This window comes from Siphateles boraxobius, unplaced genomic scaffold, assembly GCF_051911475.1.
Source record: "Siphateles boraxobius isolate OS27281-9 unplaced genomic scaffold, OSU_SipBor_1 8, whole genome shotgun sequence".
NCBI lineage: Eukaryota > Metazoa > Chordata > Actinopteri > Cypriniformes > Leuciscidae > Siphateles > Siphateles boraxobius.
Window position 1 is genome coordinate 17,743,640 of NW_027509208.1, and position 21,329 is coordinate 17,764,968.

Here is a 21,329-nt window from a genome sequence, read left to right on the forward strand (position 1 = left end):
ATAGCGCCCTATTTTTATCAGTTTACAGTGTGGAACAATAAAATTAGAACACATCAATAAAATAACAAAGACTAGTTCAAGAAAACACTTCACCAACACCATAGCACAAAACAAAAACAGAATTAGACAGAAATTAAAAATAAACGAGAATGGAAAAAAGAGAGAGGGAATGAATTAAAAGAAATAAACATTATTTTGTAGGTCGTGCAAGTTGAGTGCTTTTGGGGTAAGAGAAGATGGAATTGTAATCAAGTAATATTTTATCTTGTGTAAGAATACCAAGAAAATAGGTTTTGAATAATTAGAAAATTATAAAGCAGGCATTTGAATCCGTTTCAAAAAATCCTAAAATAACAGTTTTGCAAATAATTATTGCTGAGTCTTTATGTTACTGAGATTTTGCCTTCTCTGTTGTCTGATCATAAATGTATAGCCTACTTTAGTCATTTGACATTTCCTCTCCTCATTCAAGATCACATAGTTCCTATTGGGAGTTTAATTCTCCTTTATTAGAGGATTAGGATGTTTGTGATATCTTAGCAAAAAGTAGGCTACTTGCATTACTTAGTTACTTTTTATGGAGCATAATTTTTTCAACTTTTTCTCACCTGGGTTGGGCTTGTTTTTCTCTTTAATAAAAAAAGAAAAATAACGTTATATTTATGGCAAATGTAAAGGCAATTTTCAAAAGTGAAATGAATAAACCTCAGGTTAAAGGAAATGCAAATTCACAACTGTACAGTAGAGGGCGCAGTTCAAGCAAACCTTTCAGCTGAGCTAGAATGCAGAATACACCAGCTAAATTCATGTAAATGAGCGATTATTTTTGAAATCAAACATATATGTTATTAGCTGGGTCTTGAAAGAAGATATACAAGAAATGTTACGGAGAGGGTTTTAGATGTGCAAGAACTTGAATAAAACTAGATTAACAGTAGGAGTACAAAGGTGGACAGACTGCAATAGGCACTCAATGGGAAACTAATATATTTACAGCTGTACTCTCCAGAAACCTCTTCAGTAAAAATAAAGACGTCAGACGTTTTGAATCATTGATATTTTATTGTGTTTCTCCTCAGACGGTCAGTCTGGTAGCTGAGCCCGTCTCTTACAGGAATGAGAAGTGTTTCACTAACATCTCGTCTTTTCTCACACATCTATACCCACAGCACATACACACCTTAGTTAACTATCACAAACTGGTTAATGTGATGCATATATGACCGCCCTGTGTGACAATTACACATGATTATGGTGATCCACTCATATGAACATGTTTTTTAAGTTACGGTTAGTGTGGCATGGACGTCACAATTAGTTTGGCATGGCATCAGGGGAACTAGGAGAGCCGGATTTGAGCAGGCAGGAACCTGTGCGCTCTGGACTGTCTCTCTCTCTCTCTCTCTCTCTCTCTCTCTCTCCAGGCAGATCAGCAAGCACTAGTGACATTCACAACGATAACTGCAAAACAGCCACAAGTTACAGGCATTATCAGACACAAGAAGACTCTGGTCAGATGTGTGACAATCGTCTGTTTACCTGCTCTGTCTCACTGGTAGAACTTGATCTCAGCGTCCACGCAGTCGAAGAACAGATCTCCGAGCTCCTGGCCCTGTATCTCCCCCTTAAGCATGGCCTCGATTTCCTCAAGACACTGAGACTCCAGGTATCTCATAGTCTCCTGTAGAGAGACTCCAGCATCCTGACACACACACACACACACACACACACACACACACACACACACACACACACACACACACACACACACAGACACAGACACAGACACAGACACACTTGTTTTTATATCATTATGCAGACTTTCCATAGACATGATTTTGAAAAAGTTTTATTCATAGGCTCAAACTGAGCAAAAATATGGTACATTTGCTGATATTTATATGGTCAAAAATAAATCAATTAGATATTTATAACCAGGGATTGAAATAAACACCTGCCAACCCGCAAAATGCAGGCAAAAATCAACTGTGGCGGGTAACGCTGTAAAATTACTAGCCAATTTGGCGTTTGTTACGCTTACTTTGCTGAGGAAGTTCATGTAAGCCAAATCTGCGCATATCAGGCTTACTTGAACATACCCGTCACTACGCAACAAATAACGGCATAAAAAGCATTTGGTTAACAGAAAATACATTTTTGGTGATGAAAGAGGAAGGGAGGAGATGCCTGGATGACAGGATTTTGTTTGAATAAGAAATGATAATATAAATATATATATATATAAACTGTGACGTAGTTAATCTGGTTTATTTCTTTTTTGGCTAGTAGAAGTTCTGAATGGACGGTAACTTAAAAATTTAGTAGCCAAATTGGCTGGTGAGAGAAAAAGCTCATTTCAAACCCTGTTTATAACAGTATAGTTTCATATATTTTGCCCCCCGCATTTAAAACTATAGAAATATTATTATAAAACGAAGCATTTGAATATCATCTTATTCAGACGATATAAACGCATAAATAAACACTCCTCAAAAGCCTCTAAAATGATTTTTTTTTCAATAATCAAGTTAGCCTACGTTGTGCTAGTCCAATAAGTGTTCATTTTAAAATATTACTATCAATGCAACATTTATTCTTACATTTACTTTAAAAAAAAGAAGGCCTTTTACTTGCTACAAAAGTATGAACTATCAATCGGACGACAGAAGGCATGAAGTAGATTGAGCACAACAGGTTTTTCAGCAAAGTTATGATCATGTTGATTATTTAGAGCCCTTCGAAAATTTGTTTCTTTCCTCTGTTGAACACAAAACTAGATATTTTGAAGAATGTCAGTAACCAAACAGTTAATGGATGCCATTGACTTTCACTGTATATATATATAAAAAAAATATTACATTTGGATAGCAACATTCTTGAAAATATTTTCTTTTGTGTTCAGCAGAAGAAAGAAATTCATACTGGTTTGGAACAACTTGAGAGTGTGTAAATGATGACTTTCTGGGTGAACTTACCCTTTAAATTTTCAAAAGCGCAATAAACAAACCAAAAAGCATTTCAGCAAGAATAGTTTCTTTCTTTCTCAGGCTTACAGGACTGGTCAGTGCCATCTGGTGGGCTTTGTACAGCTCGTGTTTCCGGTCCACCTGGTGCTGGAATCGAGGCTGTGTCCTGACAGGATCGTCTGGGCCGTACTGCGGAGACATCACCATGTTGACGGGCCTCATGCTCTCCGTGAAGATAAAAGGCTTGAATACAGATCTGCAAGAGAAGGAGAAGTGTGATGCGTCCACTAGAGGTCTTCAGAGTTCCACTTGGATCCGAAAACCTGAGAGTGTCTTGGACAAGATTCAGATCTGATATTAGCAGCCTCGGGTAATTTAAAATAAATGTGCTTTTATTTTACCAAATAGACACGAGAAGACTCAACTTATTTTAAATATGCCAAATTTCCCACTATTCGTTTCAGCCATTTTACAATATTTTATCATTAAAAACAAATACATAGTAAAATTCTTCGAAACGATGTACTGTCGCCTGATCGATTACAGACAACAATCTAAATGCAGATGATGCCAAAAATAATCAACTAAATCAAATTAACCCAAATTAAACTGTATATTTTCTTGTTTTTACTCAAACAAAACAATTTGCGAAAATTCAAGGAAAAAATTTTCTTCTACATTTTTGACAAATTTAAAAATGGGTTACATGGGTTACATTGGCTACATGGGTTAAAAACGTAGCCAATGTAGAAGTTACAAAGAAGGATAAGAGAATGAATTGGGTTTAATTTAATCAGGGTTTTAAATACGTATGTATATACGCATGTCTAGTGCGGGGAGGAACAAAGCAGTGATTCAGGTGGAATCGGGTCGGGTACAGATTTGTAGGACCCGTCCACCTTGATCTGTCAGGGCCACACCTGGAGGGGTCGGGTGTAGCAGTGAGGAAGTGTACGCAGGGCACTTCTGGGTTGCGAGGGAGGATGGACACCATGCTGCCTGTGGTACGGAAGCCCTCAGAGTCCATACAGATCCCACTGGCCTTGTCCCTCAGGATGCTCATCATCACCTCTGCCGTCACCGAGCCTGTGCAGAGCGACAGGGATCAGGACAGGAAGAAAGTGTGTGTGTGATTTCAAAGACATTTGATCAACTACCATATTGCAAGTTTAAACTGAACAATTAGGTGTGTTATACTCCAAATGGCATACATACACTACCGTTCAAAAGATTGGGGTCAGCAAGATTTCTTTGAATGTTTTTGAATTTCTTTTATGTCTCTTCTGTTAACTGTAGCTGGATTTATTTGAACAAAAATACAGTAAAAAATAGTAATACTGTGAAATAGTGTTACAATTTAAAATAGCAGTTTTCTTATGTAATATATTTTAAAATGTAATTTACTCAGCATCATTACTCCATAAATCAATCTAATATGCTGATTTGGTGAAACATGTTTTATTACTAGAATAATTCTCATTATTTCAGGATACTTTGATGAATAGAAAGTTCACAAGAAAGTAACATGATATATGAAAAAAAATATTGCTGACCCCAAACGGTAGAGTTAGAAGATGTCAAATTAACTTCAGAAAGTCAGAGTGCGTAATTGTGCATTTATGTATTTAATAAGGAGAATGCAAAGAAGGCATTCATCCTTAAAAATTATTTAATTTAAAAAATAATATTTTTAATAATCAAATAAAATTAGAAAGTAATCAAATTTGTGTATTCTATAACAATAAGGTATAATATTAAATAAAGATGTGGGTACATGATCCAAATTAAAACACTGAAAAAAAGTCAAATAAAGGATCCGCACACCTTAGATTGTTTTAATAATCAGTGACTGAGCTATTCAGCTCTTCCTCAGACTTATGCTTTAAAACAAACCTCATCTCAAGTACAGTAGTACTTGTCGCATCGTTCAATATAAACGCTACATAATTCATACATACACCACAAATACACTGTATAATAAAACATTATAAATGAATAGAAACTGAAAAGAAATCAAAATATTATAATTAAATCAGGCATAATAAAAATGTAGTTTTGTCCATGCTTCCACTAATAATTGCTCAAAAAAAAGAAAAACATTGACTGCAAATGCAGTGTACAACAGTAGATGGCGGTTTTTAACACATGCACAAACTCTTCAAAATGCCAAAAGAACACTTGAAGAGCATTCAGGTTTCCTGTTGTAAACACAACCCCATTGATGCCAGGGGAAAGCAAACGTACCGTCGTGCTGCTGGAGCAGGGCTGTGCCGCCCATGTAGCGTTGCTTGGCCATTTCCATCCTGGCGGGGGGGTTGTCAGGACTGAAGACAGAGGTGAAGCTGAACTCCCCCTCACCGCTCCACCAGCCCTGAGCCTGGGCCGCACCACGCAGATCCGGATGCTCCGCTGAGATCTCTGTGCCTATCGTCAGCTGGTTAGAGATGTTCTTCACTCCCTCTGGCAAAACAAATAACATCCCGTTTATTTTTAGAGATGGATATAAGACATTTCATAGTGATTTTTCATCCTGATATATAATTCCAAAAAACAGTGGGGTGCAAAAGTCTAAGGCCACATTGGAAATCTGGGATTCAAATCTAATATAGCCTGTAATTACAGATTTAAGATTGTGAAAATGTTAAAACAAAGGAACATTACTAAACAAATATATTAATTATTTTTCATTTATATAAAAAATATTTCGAATTTTTTTTACATCAACTTGTCCTCACATTAAAATTCTCACATATGTTATTCTGATTTATATATACAGTATATACATGGCTGTTGATTTAACACATTAATTGAATCAATTATGAATGGAGAAAATAATACATTTAACGCACCCGCCCTAGACCTATGTAGTTCATCTTACATTTCATACAGTTGATTGGTTACGAACATAATACAGGGCAAAAACACACTGCATGATGCTGTGCAGTTAGAAGGACCCTAAAATGTAAGATATTGGGACAAAACCAATAATTGCATATTAATAAAAACCCATTCAAAACCCATTAATCTGTAAGTGCGGTGTAAATGCGTGTATGTGTAATAAATTCCATGTTGAATCAAATTAAATATTAATTTTTAAAGCTAGTTTTTGTAATGTCTATTTGATGCTTTTCTCATTTAATACAATAATGAATTAAATTATCTTATTTTTTGATATAAACCTTTTATCACACTTGAACTTGTCACATTTGTTATACTGATATAAATTTGAATTTATATATAAAATGTACATTTACACACACTGAATACACATACATATTTATACATACAATATAAATTAATTAATTAATCAATCAGTTAATTTGATTTAGTTGATTATATAAATATAACATTTATCACCCTTTTATTTAATCTTTTATTACAATATCAACTTTTAATTAATATTATAATTTCTTATAATCAGTCTTGACTTTCTACCAGAATAAAACGTAAATGTTTTTCATTTTTAGGTCTTGTCAAACACATTGAGTGAGAAAAAAAAACAAAAAACATATGAAAACGCACTCACCACTGACCATTACTCAATTTCTCTCCCTCACCTGTGACTTTCTGTGCAGCCCACAGTTTCCCAGCAGTCTCTAGCACCCAGGCTTCTAGTCGGTCCACTAGTAAGAAGGTGTTGTGGTAACTAAAGGGTTCGGTAGTTTCCCTACAGCCTCCGCCCTGACCGTACTGCTCCAGCAGACCTGTGATCACATTCAGAGCGGCCCATGCACTCTCCCCACGCTCCAGACCCAGCCTGAACACACACAACATATATCAATCAATTTTAAGGCTAGAAAACTAGAAGATAAAAGATGTTTGGTTGTTTTGGCCTCACCGAACCAGGTCCATTCCCAGCAGAGCTTCTTCTGGATTCGCAGGCTCCTTGGTCCAGACCGCCTCATTCCCAATACACACCCCGTGTTCATTAGCCCCCATCTCAGCCCCCCAGAGCCAGGCCGGTCTGCTCAGCACAACTGCATGAGTGTGCTCTACTTGAGGGATAGAAATGTATGTGCACTATATGGAAAGAGAACCACCTGTAAATCATCTATTGATTGATTTTGTTCTGAATCATCACATATTTGGGGGGCAAATATGACACTGCAAATGGTGAAATATTCACAAATGGTTTTAAACCAAATATTATGCATTTTGATCAAATGTAATTAACTTGAAAAGTCAATTCACCTCCAGTGTAGAGCCAGGAGTGTGTGAGGACGCAGGGTAATACACCACTTCCTGCACCTCATCTCTCGGCCGGTCAGAGTTCTTACCAAATATCACGTAATCTTCTTTTGAACCCGGAGGCAGAGATACAAAACAGTCACATGACCGAGGCGGTTCAGCCATCCTATATCAAATCAATACGGATCAATGCAGTGGATCAGATTCGAATGACAATCACTTTACCATATGCAATGGAAAGATTAACATGATGGAAAATGGACGGTTAAATTTTGGCATACACAGGCTTAGCTAGTCAAAAAAAAAAGCTAATTGTACAAGAATAATAATGATTCGAAAGTGATTATTTAAATATTCTGTAACACTTTACAATAAGGTTCATTAGTTAACATTAATGTATTAAATAACATGAACTAACTATGAGCAATACATTTGTTACAGTATTAGTTCATCTTTGTTAACGTAGGTAATAAAAATACAGCTGTTCATTGTTAGTTCACCGTGCACAAGATTTTAATAAAGTATTAGTAAATGTTGAAATTAACATTAACAAAGATTAATAAATGCTGCATATGTGCAGCTCATTATTAGTTCATGTTAACTAACGAACCTTATTGTAAAGTGTTGCCAAATATTCAATAACACAATTTATTTGAATGCATTTATAAAACATGAAAAATATTGACATTATTTTTTACATTACATAATTATACAATATTTTGCAATATTTCGATATTTATTACTTAAACATTGCACAAATATTTAAATATTCCAAATATTAAACTGTCATTGTAATATATTCCACTCAGACACAAGGATGAACCGTTTCACTAACAGAAACATCATTTCTTTTAAACATTCAATTTAGGATGAATGATTTTGTTTGGTAAAAAAAAAATCATGTTGAGTTTGATTACGCAGGCTTGCGGTCAAGGGTCATTTTCATTGGGTTCTTCTAGTGACCACTGCGCATTGAGAAACTCTCAAGGTGTGTGGTTCCTTGTTGGCTTGATACTACAACTACTAGTAAAAAAAAATAATAATAATAATAATAATAATAATAATAATAATACATTTATGCAATACATAAAACCAAGTATTCTAAAATCTGAACTGAAATGTCAACATGAGAAAGCAGGGATGAGCAATCATATGGTGTTTCGTGAACGGATGTAAAGCTTGTGCAGAAGTAGTGATTAAAGAAAAGTCCTGCACTGATAGAGGAGTGCTGAGGAAGGATTACTGTAGTGCTACTGACAGGAGATATACGGCTTATCGCCTGACCTCCATTTCACAGACTCCTCACCTCCGACTCACTTGCACAACAGTCAAAAGCTGCTTTTTAAGCACTCATAAGAGCAGAATGCAGTGTTTTACAGGAGATGATATTAATATCTGATAGACCAATGGCCTGTGTCTGATAATGGATCATCTATATGAATATCTAAGTCGTGCATCAAAATTAACGCGTGACATTCACGTGTATGCTTTTAATTGAGTTTTAGTAGTGCTAATCTAATCGTCTAGCACACGTTTGAGAGTATTTGATGAAGTTATTATTACCTTAATAAGCTCCAGTTCGTTCAGCGAGCCTGTGAGAGGCAGGGCTGAGACGGATCTACCTGCTGCTGTTACTGCTGCGGCAACACACTTCAAAATAAAAGTCCCTTTCAACGCTTCGACTCGTACATTAAATAAGCTTGATCTGTGAGAGGCAGGGCTGAGAATGATCAACCTGCTACTGCAGCCACTTCAAAATAAAAGTCAGCTCACGCCACTGACCCGTTAAAAATTTACATTAATCATAAATGTTGCAACAGCGAAGTGTTTTGAAGAAAGGACACAATATGTGTAATTCGCATAATAAATAACAAATAATCAATAATCCAGCTCAACAGACCTATTTCTTATGGCCATGGCTTATACATACATATATTTTTTTATAGAATATAATATATTAATATATATACTAAAAAAACAAGAATTAAACATTTTCTTTTGCTTCTAAAAAATTAAAATGTAACTGTTAAATAAAATTCACTTGATTAAAATATTCGAAATATTGTTCTTTTTCCTGGCAGCTTTATAAATATCTCTAGTGAAATTTGGATAAATCTCAAGTACAAACCTTATTGTATATCTTGGCACATCATTTGGACATTACTATAAATACATTATTTCTAATAAAGTAAAATAAATAATGTAAAAAATTATTTATAGATGTTATCCAGTAAATGCAGCCATTAGTAGATATATTCATACAGTTGGTGATAAATTTTCTTTTTTTGAAACACATCATTTGAAGATATTGAACATACATTTTTTTGTTCCCCTTCTATTTCTTTGACAAAAAAAAATTAAATAGACAAAACTCTTAATTTAGGACATTTCACTTTGTTTTAAAAAACAATATTTTTCTGAAAAACAAAATTAAATTATTATTCTTTTCATTATTTTGGCAAAGTTCTATATCCACAAGAAAAAAAACTCAAATTAATTCCCATATTACCTTTTGCAATATACTGCCGAATTCACAATATCTCTCAATACACGATCACAAAACAAAGCTTATAAAAAAAAAATGTAAAAGCTTTTTTTTAAATTCATGTAACTGCCCTAATGATACATAGCACTTTTTATCCGAGTATTTGCTTTTTTAACATTTATGTTCATTTCATATTTTAGTTATCTGTTTTTACACACCCTGAACTGCACCACAACGTCTTATATTTGCCATGTACTTGTATGCAATTGAACTAAAAGACTCCTAACATGTGGGCAAGTTGTGTCACTGTGGGGCATTGTTTTAAGGTGCTTTCATGGGTTTTAATATTTCAACTATATTGTGACGGATTAATAAACACAGTCATAAAACCAAACACACTGAATAAAGACAGCAAAGTGTTTTATTTATAAATTCACAGTTTCTAATGGCACTACACCGCTGTAGTTACAATTGAAAAAAAAAAATACTGTGCAGTTCGTTCTCACAGACTATGAGATTTCATTTGGGCGCCACCTAGCGGAAGTTTAAATAAATCAGGCATTAGCCACTAGAGGGCGCCATACTAAGAAAAGCCTGTTTCGAAAAAGCACTTGTACAAGGTGTGGAGTAAAAAAAAAAAAAAAAAACAAAAAAAAAAAACAAGGGAGTTCTCCAAAGTGCACAGGAGAGACACACGCTGGGGTCTCTACTCAATGGGATACTGGAACAATTCAGCTCAAAATACTCATCAACATACACACTGGTAGAGAAAAAACATCCATACAAACAAAATCCACAAGCATATATCAATTAGCATTCAAAAATAATGAGAATGGTACTAAAACGTTTCAAAGTGGAACACGTGTCATGGAAATCACACAGAGATGGTCCATCGTACGCCATCCCAATCTTTCCCTTTTATTGAAATTGTGACGTGAATTCACATTCTCCTAAACCCCACAGTTTGATAAAAGGTCAATGATGGGATCATCTGCATGAAACAAAAACAATCACAATCTTAGACACCACATAAAGCACACAGGTGTGACACAGAGAAACTCCACTGGGATGTCAAATGGTCTCTTGGGTGCATTAAAACAACTATGAAAGCAGCAAACACTCACATACATAGAAAGTGTGATAAGAGGGAGTGCGAGTAAATAAGGACGCTGGACACACATACAGATCATCTTTACATGTACATGACAGGCAGGACAGACCAGAGGGTTGCTTTGCTGGACATGCATAATATTTGCACGAATACAAGAGCTTGGGCATTCTTATGATTCACCTGGAATCCAGAAACTCAAAGCTCATCCGAACAGATCCAGCAAGAAAAAGCGAATCACAGCCAGATGGGTCAAACAGATGTCATGTACGACATCTCCGTGATCACATTATGAGTATTAGAACGGATATATCTGATAACTTATTTGATTTCAGAATCGATTTGGATGGAAAATAAATTAATAAAATCAAATCAATTTTACAAAATAATTTAAGTCAAAATCTGTGTGAAAAAGAGTGTGCAAACTATGGAGAACAGGAAGATGTTGTCCGTACCACATCTGTAATAAATCTTGAGAGCTCTAACATGGAGGTTGGAGGGGCCACTGCAATATGTATGTCGATATATGTCACATGACCGCAATCTCATAGAGCCTGGGTCACATTTAAATAAATAAATACATAAATAATTACCACAAAAAATAACAATGTCCCCTACAAACTCCCGAGTACATATAAAGTGTGTAAACAAAAAAATCAAAATAATTACGGCATGTGTCTTTTATGACGGCTCTACTGAACATGAAGAAAATGAGCTGTAAACGTACTTGAAAAAGCTGGATAATGAGCATGAGACACTGTGTGTGTGTGTGTGTGTGTGTGTGTGTGTGTGTGTGTGTGTCAGGCCCAGGCTGAACTCGTTGGTCACACTAGATGGTAAGAGAAACAGGCCACAATTCGGCTCTAAAAGAAGAAATGCAAACAGAATTAACAATGACTGGATCTGTTCTTCATTCAGCTCTGTTCACTGGATTGAAGCCCTGTGCTATGTGACATCACTGGTCCCACAAACCAACCACAGACAACGACTGGTGCAGAGTCACGCACACTCACATGTACAAGACTTTCATTTTGAACGAGGGAGGAAAAGTGAGCAGAGCGTGAGCGTTAAAGGGACAGTGAAAGAGGTCATGTTAGTTTAAAGAAACGATGCAGGGCCGCCGGCATTGACAGGTCACATGGTCACGGTGATGCAGCGCCACATCTACATGAGAACATCAAGTCAAGACTCATTCATACTTGCGAATGTTTATCAGTCATAATATTCCCTAGAAGAATTTAAAAAAAAAAAAAATACCTTAAAGGGAATAACGAAAACAATCCTGAATGGATAAAAAAAGGCACATAACCAAAGTTCTGTGAACCAGGATGTAGTGAAGATGGCGTCAGGATCGCCACTGACAATAAAATCTCAAAACGATGGTGAGATGGAATAAGAAAAGGAAAGATGTCAAAGTAAAAAACTCAAATTCGTCCCGTTACAGCTGTCCTTCCAAACGTGTCCTTTCCCTTCATAAGTTCCTCCAGCGCCGGCATGACAGTCACAGGAAGGGGCGAGTTCATCATGTCCTCCGGCTGCTGCTCCGTGTTCCTGGAGCGCCGTCGTTTCAGAGACCTCTTCTCCATCTTGCTCTTGGCCGGAGGGAGGGTCAGCGGAGGAGCCCCGTTGCAGAGGACGGCCTCGAGTCCGTTCATCACAGGGGCGCAGCCGAAAGACTCCTCAGACAGCGTAGAAGCGGAGCTCTCCTCTGACGCACAGTCTCTGGATGAGGTGGTGGACGCGAAGCCGTTGCACGTCGACGGCAGGAAGTGAAGAGGAGGTGATTCGCTGTTGCGCCTGGGCTCACCGTTAACAGCTGGCACTGAGGGGACGGAGGCCCCGAGCGTCTCCACTCGGTCCCCTGCTTTTGTCTTGCAGCGTTTCTTCTGAAAGACACAAACATAGAGAGATGATTTAAAGTCTAAAGGATGCATCCAGAGAGGTATTTAAACGCCTAAAGCCGCTGTAACCGTCTTTGTGCTGAGCGAGTTTGAACACGGATGTACACTTCAACAGACACTAAGAATAGAAATCAAGAAATGACAGCACAGTAATACAATCACTATGACCATGTGATGATACTCACAAGGACAAAGAACACAAGGGATCATTTGTGGAGAAGTTAAGGCCTGTTAACATCGAGACAGTAAACATCTTCCTTTTTATGAACGACTGTTAATATCTGTTCAGACCGACACAGAATTATGCATGTCTTCAATGCAAAGCAGTTTTTTTTTAATGTCACACTGCAACAAAAAAACTGGACAACCAATGAGATCCAGACTTTAGGTTTCATGACCACAGCCGCTACGATTTCATACAACTACAACTTGGTGGAACTCATGAAATCATTTCCTAAGCAACAATGAAGAGGATTATTATAATTAAACAATGACAAGGTAACATTTCTCATTTCCATTAAATACAAGCAGTGATTCTTTCTTTTTCTTTTTTTGCATCGGTCTGAACAGACATACAGTACAGAAAAAAAAACAGTAATATTGTGAAATATTATTACAACTTAAAATAATGGTTTTCTATTTGAATATACTTTAAAAATATTAATTTATTTGGTAAAGTTGAAACATTTTCAACATTTCTCCAGTCTACCATTCGAATATGATGATTTATTATCAATGTTGGAAACAGTTATGCTGCTTAATATTTTTTTGACCTGTGATACTTTAAAAAGAGTTTGTTAAAAACAGAAACAGAATTTGTTAAAAATTGAAATCTTTTCTAAAAATATAAATTTGTACCTATCACTTTTTATCAATTTAACACATCCTTGTTGAATAAAAGTATTAATTTCTTTCAAAAAACAATAGTGTATATTGTAACAAAAGGTTAATATTTTAAATAAAAGCTGTTCTTTTTTTTACTTTTTATTCATCAATGAATCCTGGTTATAAAAAAAAAATGTTTCCAACATTGATAATAAATCAGCATATTAGAATGTTTTCTGAAGGATCATGTGACACTGGAGACTGGAGTAATGATGCTGAAAATTCAGCTTTGATCACGGAAATAAATGATATTTTCAAGTATATTAAAATAGAAAACCATTATTTAAAACTGTATTTCAAAATACTATTTTTTCCTGTATTTAAAAAAAAAAAAATGCAGCCTTGGTGAGCATAAGACACTTCTTTCAAAAAAATTTAAATAGCAATGTTTCCGAACTTTGAATTTTCATGTAGGACATTAATGTTGGTGTAAACAGGCCTTTACTATCAGATCTGCCAGACCAGCCACACTAGAGCCCGTGTTTAGCTTTAGGGAACTAGTTAAACCTTGACTAATCCTTAACAGTGTTGTGAATTACTCACTTATTAAATGGTTCAGTGTCGTTCTTAACTAAATGAACTAATGTCCAATGTCCAACTCAAAATGAACCTTTTTGTTTAGTATAGAGTTGAGAACATGTTTGGTTACAATGGAATGAGATTAGTCAAATGTAATCTGAATCAGAAAATGATTCCCATCCCTAATTCTCAGTCAGCAGAGAGACGGTTAACTTCACGGCCTGTCAGAAAGACTAACTGGAAAAAGCTGCGTTCCAAAATACTCACTGCTCTTCACATTTACTGTAGGATTTCTTAAGAAACATGTGATGGAACCATGGTTCTTACAGTCTCAAAATACAACAGTAAAACTGGAGAAAACAAGAGCTGTGAGGGGTTTTGAAACCCAGCTTCAGTCCCACTACTGTCATGAACACACAGCGGCCGAAACAAACTCCATACCTTTTTCTCTGGAGAAAACCTTAGAGGTTCTACAATGTACAAGTCATCAGGACCTACTAAACAGGGGAGAGAGGGGGCAGGTTAACGGAATGGTATGGCAAACAATAACACAAGCATGACAGCACTTGCAAGTAGTAGCTCAAGTCATACACTTCAAAGTATTTCCTCACTGTTCTTTATGCCAGAACCTGTTATTCAATTGTAATCCGTCCTGTCAAATCCTATTTCACTTGTTTCACCACCAAGTCTGAATGTGGTAACCATGGTTGCAGCATTAATCGTTTGCATAATGGTCATTTGGACACATTTAAAAGTCAAGTTTTGATTTGCATATCATTATATGCGATACTTATTAATCCACTAAATGTACCACATTTTCCTGTTACTACTACTTGCAAATGTCCAACGTGTGCCAGCCAAAAGCATCATGTGTTAAAAATATCCAACCTCTGCATTATGAACACAAACCAATGATGAGCTCACATGCTCAAACACACACACACGCACACACGCACGCTGCAGCAAAATGTGAGAGGAAAAATAGCAGGGACAAACAGAAACAAGGAGGATAGGAAGGTTCTGGCGTTTAAATTATGGTTCGGTTTATCTGGCAGTGTTTTCAGTTTTTAAACTTCACAGTTTCTCTTAAATGTTCTTAATAAATCTGTCTTTTGATTACAGATTTTAATCAAATTAATTACAAAATGAAATTTTGCACATTGTAAATTGATATAAAGGTTATATATACTGTTTATACACACGTATATATGTATATATATATATATATATATATATATTATAAATAATATTCAATAAATATGATTATATATTTATTATTACATAATACATTTCAATAGTTTAAAATACTTCTATGTTGGTATTTATCAATATGAAAAGATAATTTAATATTTTGAGAAATAATTCATTAGCCTCCAATTTGTTAATTTTTTCTCACTTTTTAAAAAAATAATAAAATTGCACTAAATTAAAACTTTTAATCAACAGTCATAGTTTTTGGCTTGTAAAAAAAAATGTTTACTGCTTAAGGGACGTATCTGATCGGCCGCCTCTGGCCGGAACAAACATGAGGGATGACTGTGCTGACATTCAATTACAAATCACACTGCGCTCCAGTATAGGTCACGCTGATATTGAACAATCACCAGAGACTGTGGAACTAGTGACAGCTGGACTCAAAACTAGTTGTAAAGTGTTCGGTATGGTATTTAATATAAAAGACGTGATTCTTCTGAGAGTGGCAGCAAAAATGAGAGCACACAAAGTAAGCTACATGTTAAGTGGGAAGGCGTGATGTTAATGGGCATCATCTTGGCTTCTCAAGCTGAGAGAAATGAACATGGTGGAATTGAGTCTGGCTGAAAAAGACAGAACCACAGCTGAGTGAAACAATGTGCGTTACATGAGAGAAGGGGAGGAGTAGAGAGAAAATAAAGAGTGCTCTGGCATCAGAACTCTCCTCAGCGTCAAAGGTGACTCTTACCTTCTGATGTAGGCAGCTGAAATGACTTTGAGCGAACGAGAGGGCAAGAAACTCTCCTTTTCAGACTCATATCATCATATGAGGAAAAACACCTGAGAATGAGAAATAGAAAAAAGATTCACAAAGGTCCACTATGCAAGTGCCCAAATATAGACGTGAACAATTGGCCAATGCATTGCAAGCAAGCAGGGTTCCTCTGTACATAATGTGCAGTACCGGTCAAAAACACAAATATTGTGAAATACATTAAAATAGAATACTGTTAATTTAAATTGTAATAATATTTTAAAATGTAATTCATTCCTGTGATTGAATTTTCAGCATCCTTACTCCAGTCTTCAGTGTCACATGATCCTTCAGATATCATTCTAATATGCTGATTTGCTGCTCAAAAAACATTTATTATTATTTTCAATGTTGAAAACAGCTGTGCTACAGGGTTTTTTTCAGGATTCTTTTGTAACTGGTGGCATCCAATAAACAAAGTTCAAAAGAACAGCATTTATTTGAAAAATAAATCTTGTGTAACTTTAGAAATGAATATTTAATGAACCCTTGTTGCATAAAAGTATTTAATTATTTAAAAAAATATATATATACACTGACCCAAAACTTTTAAATGGTAGTTTATTTACGCATTATTGTAATATAGGGTTACCTTCAAACTTCTGCGCTATTAAACTAGATACACTACTATTCATGGTGCCAGCTATAAATATGTCAACAGTTTACTTTAATTTAACTAGCTTGCTCAGCGAGAATTCTCCACTCTTGTTAAAAAAAAAAAACTAAAAAAAAACTAATAAATGACCTTAAAACCAAGTGATATCAGTTGGAATCAACTCATAAAAGCAGTTGACGTGAAATAAACTGTCCACAGGAGATGACAATAATGGCCTCTAGAGAACTTGCAGTAACACTGAGAATGCATTGTGCTCTTGCATTGCGTTATGTATTGCACTCGGACACATTTGGTGCGTGTTATACCTCTTAGGGCTGGGGTAGTGGTTGCTCATGGGAATGGCTGAGCTGGTGTTGTGATTGGGTGAGCTCCTGCAGCACTGCGTACAAAGCAGCAATCCCAGCGTCAGACACAGGATCAGAGATAACACCAAGTAACTCTGTCTGTCAGAAACCTGCAACACACAGTGTACAACAGGCTTTAAATATACATTACTGGGTGGGCCGTGATATGACTCATTAGATGGGGAAGGAATTATATAAGGTTTGTAGACCTCTCGCTGTAGCTGAGCAACAGAGGCAGACAGGTTCAGCATGATCTTGGTGGCATTCTCCAGCTGGCTCTGCAACATCTGTATAGACTCGGTCTGTTTCTGATCCTAAACAGATACAGATGTAAACGGTTATCCACATGTTTTACATGTAAAACATGCTACAATGGGACTGCAAGATCACTTAAGTCACATAAGTCACTTAAAAATGTATCAGCGGCATTTAAATAGGTGCAAAATATTAAACTAAGTGGCATTGTGAAACAAATTGCATCTCTTTTCTGAGCCGGAAAGTGTCATGAATGTTTGGTTTTAATTTGAAAAATTCTTTAATTAGTCTTTTTTTAAATTTCATTTTTTCAATTAGTTGGATATTAAATGAAAGCATGATCATATTTTGGGATCACATTTATTTATTTATTTATTTTTGTTTTCTTTCCCATGTTGACATACTAACTTAAGTTCAAAAGTATGGGGTCAGATAATAGACTTTTAGAATTAATACTTTGTATAACATTTATAATATTAATAAATGTTTCTTGAGCATCATATCAGCATATTTTAACGATTTCTGAAGGATCTTGTGACTGAATACTGGAGTAGGGATGCTAAAAAATTCAGCTTTGCATAACAGGAATAAATTAAATTTTAAAATATATTAAAATAGAAAACAGTTATTTTTACATTCCCTGTATACATTTACAGTCCCTGTATATTCCAGTTGCCAATGTCAGTTTAAATTGCTAATGTTGGGAGTGACTGACCTGCTCTTCTGCAATTCTGGAGGTGTTCTGCAGTTTGATGATGGTCTTGTTGAAAGCCCGCTGCATCTCCTCCATCTGTTTGCGATACCTGAGTGACAGCAGAACAGAATAATGAGAACATGTTTCCCACTATAATCATTTTAAGTTTGGCAGCGCATGTGTGTGTACCTCTGGCTAAGCTCTTCCAGGTATCTGCTGCTGAGGGACATGTTCATCTCCAGTGCTTTAATTCTGTTATTCAATCTCATGAACACGGATTCCTTCTGGTTCGATCCGTGCACTTGATTCCCATTTCCATTCCCATGTCCAATTTCCACCGAATGCTGCTGCTCTGCATAAAAGTCTCCAGCGGTGCGGTGTGGGAGCAGAATGTCATCTACCGTCTCCTCTTGTTGAGACAGAAAGGCTTCGGAAAGCTCCGGTTGGGAGACCACAGCACTGTGGTGAGGGTCTTCAACCCCTGTGGCCCTGCCGTTATCTGAGGCCTCTGGAAGCGGGATGGGAAGTTCGGTAGGAGGCGGGATGTCAGCGGGCTGGGTGTGGGTAAGCAAAGGCTGATCTGTCTTCTCTTTGGTGGGGACGGGGAGCTCAAGTATGGGAGGGTCCGTCTCTGGACTGCTGGTTTCAGTCGTGGTGGAGGAGAGCATAGAGGAGGTGGGAGACTGGACGCTACTGGTGATGCTCACGCTGGCACGGGTCTCTGGGATGTCCACCAGGTACGGCGGACGCTGGTCCACGGGCTGTCCCACATGAAGGGACTCAGGAATGTTTTGGGTGGGGGTGTCGGAGAAGCTATGTGGGGGAAGAGTGGATGTGCGGCTGGGCTCCAAGATGATGGTCTCAGGTGGGAGCTCCTGCTCGCTCACTGCAGATTCCACACTGGAGGACTGAGGCGGAGCAGACACCGTTTCAGTAGGGGAAATCCTTTCGATTTGTGTCTGAGAGGGCCTCTCTGCTTCTGGAAGTTTTTCAGAGGGCGCAGGGGGCTCTTTGGTTGGGGTGGTGGCAGAAAGGGACTGCTGAGGGGCAGTTTGAGTGTCTGTTTCAGTGTCTGTGTGCTGTGTTTTGTGGCGGCGGTCTCTACGCTGACGCTGTAGTGCTAAAGCTGCCGAACAGTAGCAGTAGAAGTGTTCGTGCAGAGACGCCAAGCAGGACAATGTCGAGAGGTGACCGCAATATGTGGCACTCTCCGTCTCCCATATCTCCTCTAGTCTTTTCTCCTCCTCTTGCTCCTCCTCCAGCAGGGTCACCGTTGGCTGGGTGACCTCTTCATCCTCCTCGATGAGGATGACGATACGGCTCTCCTCAGGGGCAGGTTCTGAAGGAGCATCAGGAACAGGATCTTTTGAGTCCTCCTTCACTAGAGTGGGATCCAACTCAAGAATATCCAGCCTGGAGGTACAAAGAGCCAGAAGCTTTTACTCAAATCGCTTGTTTAATTTTATCCAATGTTGCACAATGTTGGTTTCTTAGTTATGAGCACAACCACACATAATCTGAGCACAGTGAACCTTTTTTTTTCCCAAGGAATAATTTACCCAAAGATGAAAATTCCATCATTTGATCAGAAGAAAGTCATACCGGATTATAACTACATAACTAATTGTGGAACATAAAAGAAGAAATTCTATGACATTGACCAGGAATCTCAATGAAAGGGGACAAAAGCTGTAAAGCTTGATAAAATACGCAAAAGCCATTTCGGTAATAAAGCTGAAATGGAAACAAATACTTTAAATGTAAATTAAAAATATTTAAGTATAATAACTAAAATAATATAGAATAAAATCTAAATAGAAACATTTAAATATAAATAAATGGTAATAAAATGACAAAAGCAAAAAACAAAAAAAAAACTAAAACTAAAATTGAAACTTTAAAATATAAAAATAAAAGCCAATTCAAAATATTATTAAGAGCAATAGTATATAAAAATACAATAGTAACACTGGCAACAGAACAATAAATAGAATATAGGATATCTATTCCCCTTGTGCACTCTATTCCAAGTATTACGAAGTACTATGATAAACTTGTGAGAAACAGACTGAAATTCATCCACATTCACTGAAAATATAATTACTATAAATATTAATAAAAGAAATGATGTACTAATAATGTTTACTCAATTGAGTTGCTAGCTGTTGCAACCAGATCAACTGAACACTGACAAGATTTGACTCAAAATAACCATTTCTTTTGAGAAATGATTCTTATAACCCTAATCAAATATTGCCATTTCTCTCCTGAAAGTGCCAAGTAGAGCAATATTTTCAAAAAAGCATTAGTTGGGCATGAAAGGGTACAGAACTTTAATTGTTCTGTGAATTCAATTTGATTATGCTTTCAGCTACCAACAAGATTGCAGTATCCCAAACTCCATTTACCACATTACATTTAGCAGATTGAGTCCGGGCCTGATTATGAAGAAGCTACAGTTCATTAGAGTTTTATAAGCTTGAACTCTATTAGAAAAAGGACTTAGTGGTTGACTTGGTATGTGTGCAAACAGTTCAAACCAGCCTGTGCTGGAATACGCTGACTACCTCAAGGCTCAGTATTGAGCAAGCATTTGGGGTTTTAATGTGCTGGATGATCAGGGGGTGTGTAAGAGAGAGAGAGAGAAAATGTGCATGTGTAAATGACTCACGTAGCAGGCTGTTCAGTGGGGGTGGGATCAGGCGTGAGTGTGGTTTCTGTTGACTCCAGGGTGATGTTTTCTGTCCCAGAGGAAACGTTTCCTGAGCGAGATGAGAGAAAGAACAGATTTTGACACTGAGAAAAGAAAAAGGAGAATGTGAACATCCACACTGCCCAACCTCAACACAAAGAGGGCCATTGTTTAGAGAAAACTACCCAAGATTAAACACACAAATGCAAATGTGCCCTTAACTAAAAACTGGTGATCATCTAGGAAAGCTTGAAATTATATAATGCTTGGCATGGATTAAACGTATCCAGAACAACAAGGAAATCTAAAAGAAAAAACGGCAGAGAAAGCTTTGGAATAGCAGGCATTTTATGAATTCTTTACACATGTCATAATCCTTATAAAGAATTAGGAAGATTACCTTATCTAGAAAATGTGTGTAAAAAAAACATTAAGTTACTTTCTAACATGTAAGTTTATATATAGGAAAAACAACAACTCTGGCATATGCCACAAAGGTTGCCGAAACCATCTAGCCAGGCTCATGAATATAAATTAGGTGATATAATATTAACCCAGTAGTTAGAACTAATATGCTGAAAGCCGTTATAATTATTCTAAATTATAATGGTTGTGATGCCATTCATTTTATTGGTATAAATTTGGTAAGGTGAATCAATTTTGTGTAA

General features: G+C 36.7%; 2 protein-coding genes across 12 annotated transcripts in view; both read right to left on the reverse strand.

Annotated features, from left to right (window-relative positions):
• Positions 1–1,042: 1,042 nt before the first annotated feature.
• scrn2 (secernin 2) lies at positions 1,043–8,829 on the reverse strand. The gene is made up of 9 exons (XM_077220384.1): positions 8,718–8,829; positions 7,158–7,320; positions 6,805–6,986; positions 6,524–6,723; positions 5,211–5,426; positions 3,887–4,052; positions 3,054–3,222; positions 1,540–1,702; positions 1,043–1,461 (listed from the first exon to the last, which is right to left on the reverse strand). Exons 2-8 carry the CDS (start codon positions 7,317–7,319, stop codon positions 1,550–1,552), a joined length of 1,248 nt encoding a protein of 415 aa, XP_077076499.1. The 5' UTR covers position 7,320; positions 8,718–8,829; the 3' UTR covers positions 1,043–1,461; positions 1,540–1,549.
• A 1,213-nt stretch (positions 8,830–10,042) lies between these two features.
• The window catches only part of suco (SUN domain containing ossification factor), a 51,473-nt gene continuing 40,186 nt past the window's right edge, over positions 10,043–21,329 (reverse strand). For 8 of the 11 annotated variants that reach the window (XM_077220521.1, XM_077220525.1, XM_077220524.1 and 5 more), the window contains 8 exons: positions 20,641–20,731; positions 18,159–19,382; positions 17,991–18,078; positions 17,230–17,334; positions 16,982–17,130; positions 15,995–16,086; positions 14,494–14,549; positions 10,043–12,633 (listed from right to left, as the gene is read on the reverse strand). In XM_077220521.1, coding sequence (XP_077076636.1) covers positions 12,172–12,633; positions 14,494–14,549; positions 15,995–16,086; positions 16,982–17,130; positions 17,230–17,334; positions 17,991–18,078; positions 18,159–19,382; positions 20,641–20,731 — 2,267 coding nt within the window. In that variant the 3' untranslated portion in view covers positions 10,043–12,171. The remainder of the gene's footprint in view (positions 12,634–14,493; positions 14,550–15,994; positions 16,087–16,981; positions 17,131–17,229; positions 17,335–17,990; positions 18,079–18,158; positions 19,383–20,640; positions 20,732–21,329) is intronic. The other 3 variants (XM_077220528.1, XM_077220527.1, XM_077220526.1) reach the window with 1 other exon arrangement.

What these genes read in the sequence shown, in the direction of transcription:
- scrn2 (XM_077220384.1), bottom strand. Translation starts at nt 7,319, where the DNA reads ATGGCTGAACCGCCTCGGTCATGTGACTGTTTTGTATCTCTGCCTCCG. An exon ending in GGCTGCACAGAAAGTCACAG is followed by an intron (nt 5,427 to 6,523) that starts GTGAGGGAGAGA and finishes TTGTTTTGCCAG; the next exon opens with AGGGAGTGAAGAACATCTCT. An exon ending in CCTGCTCCAGCAGCACGACG is followed by an intron (nt 4,053 to 5,210) that starts GTACGTTTGCTT and finishes CGCTCTGCACAG; the next exon opens with GCTCGGTGACGGCAGAGGTG.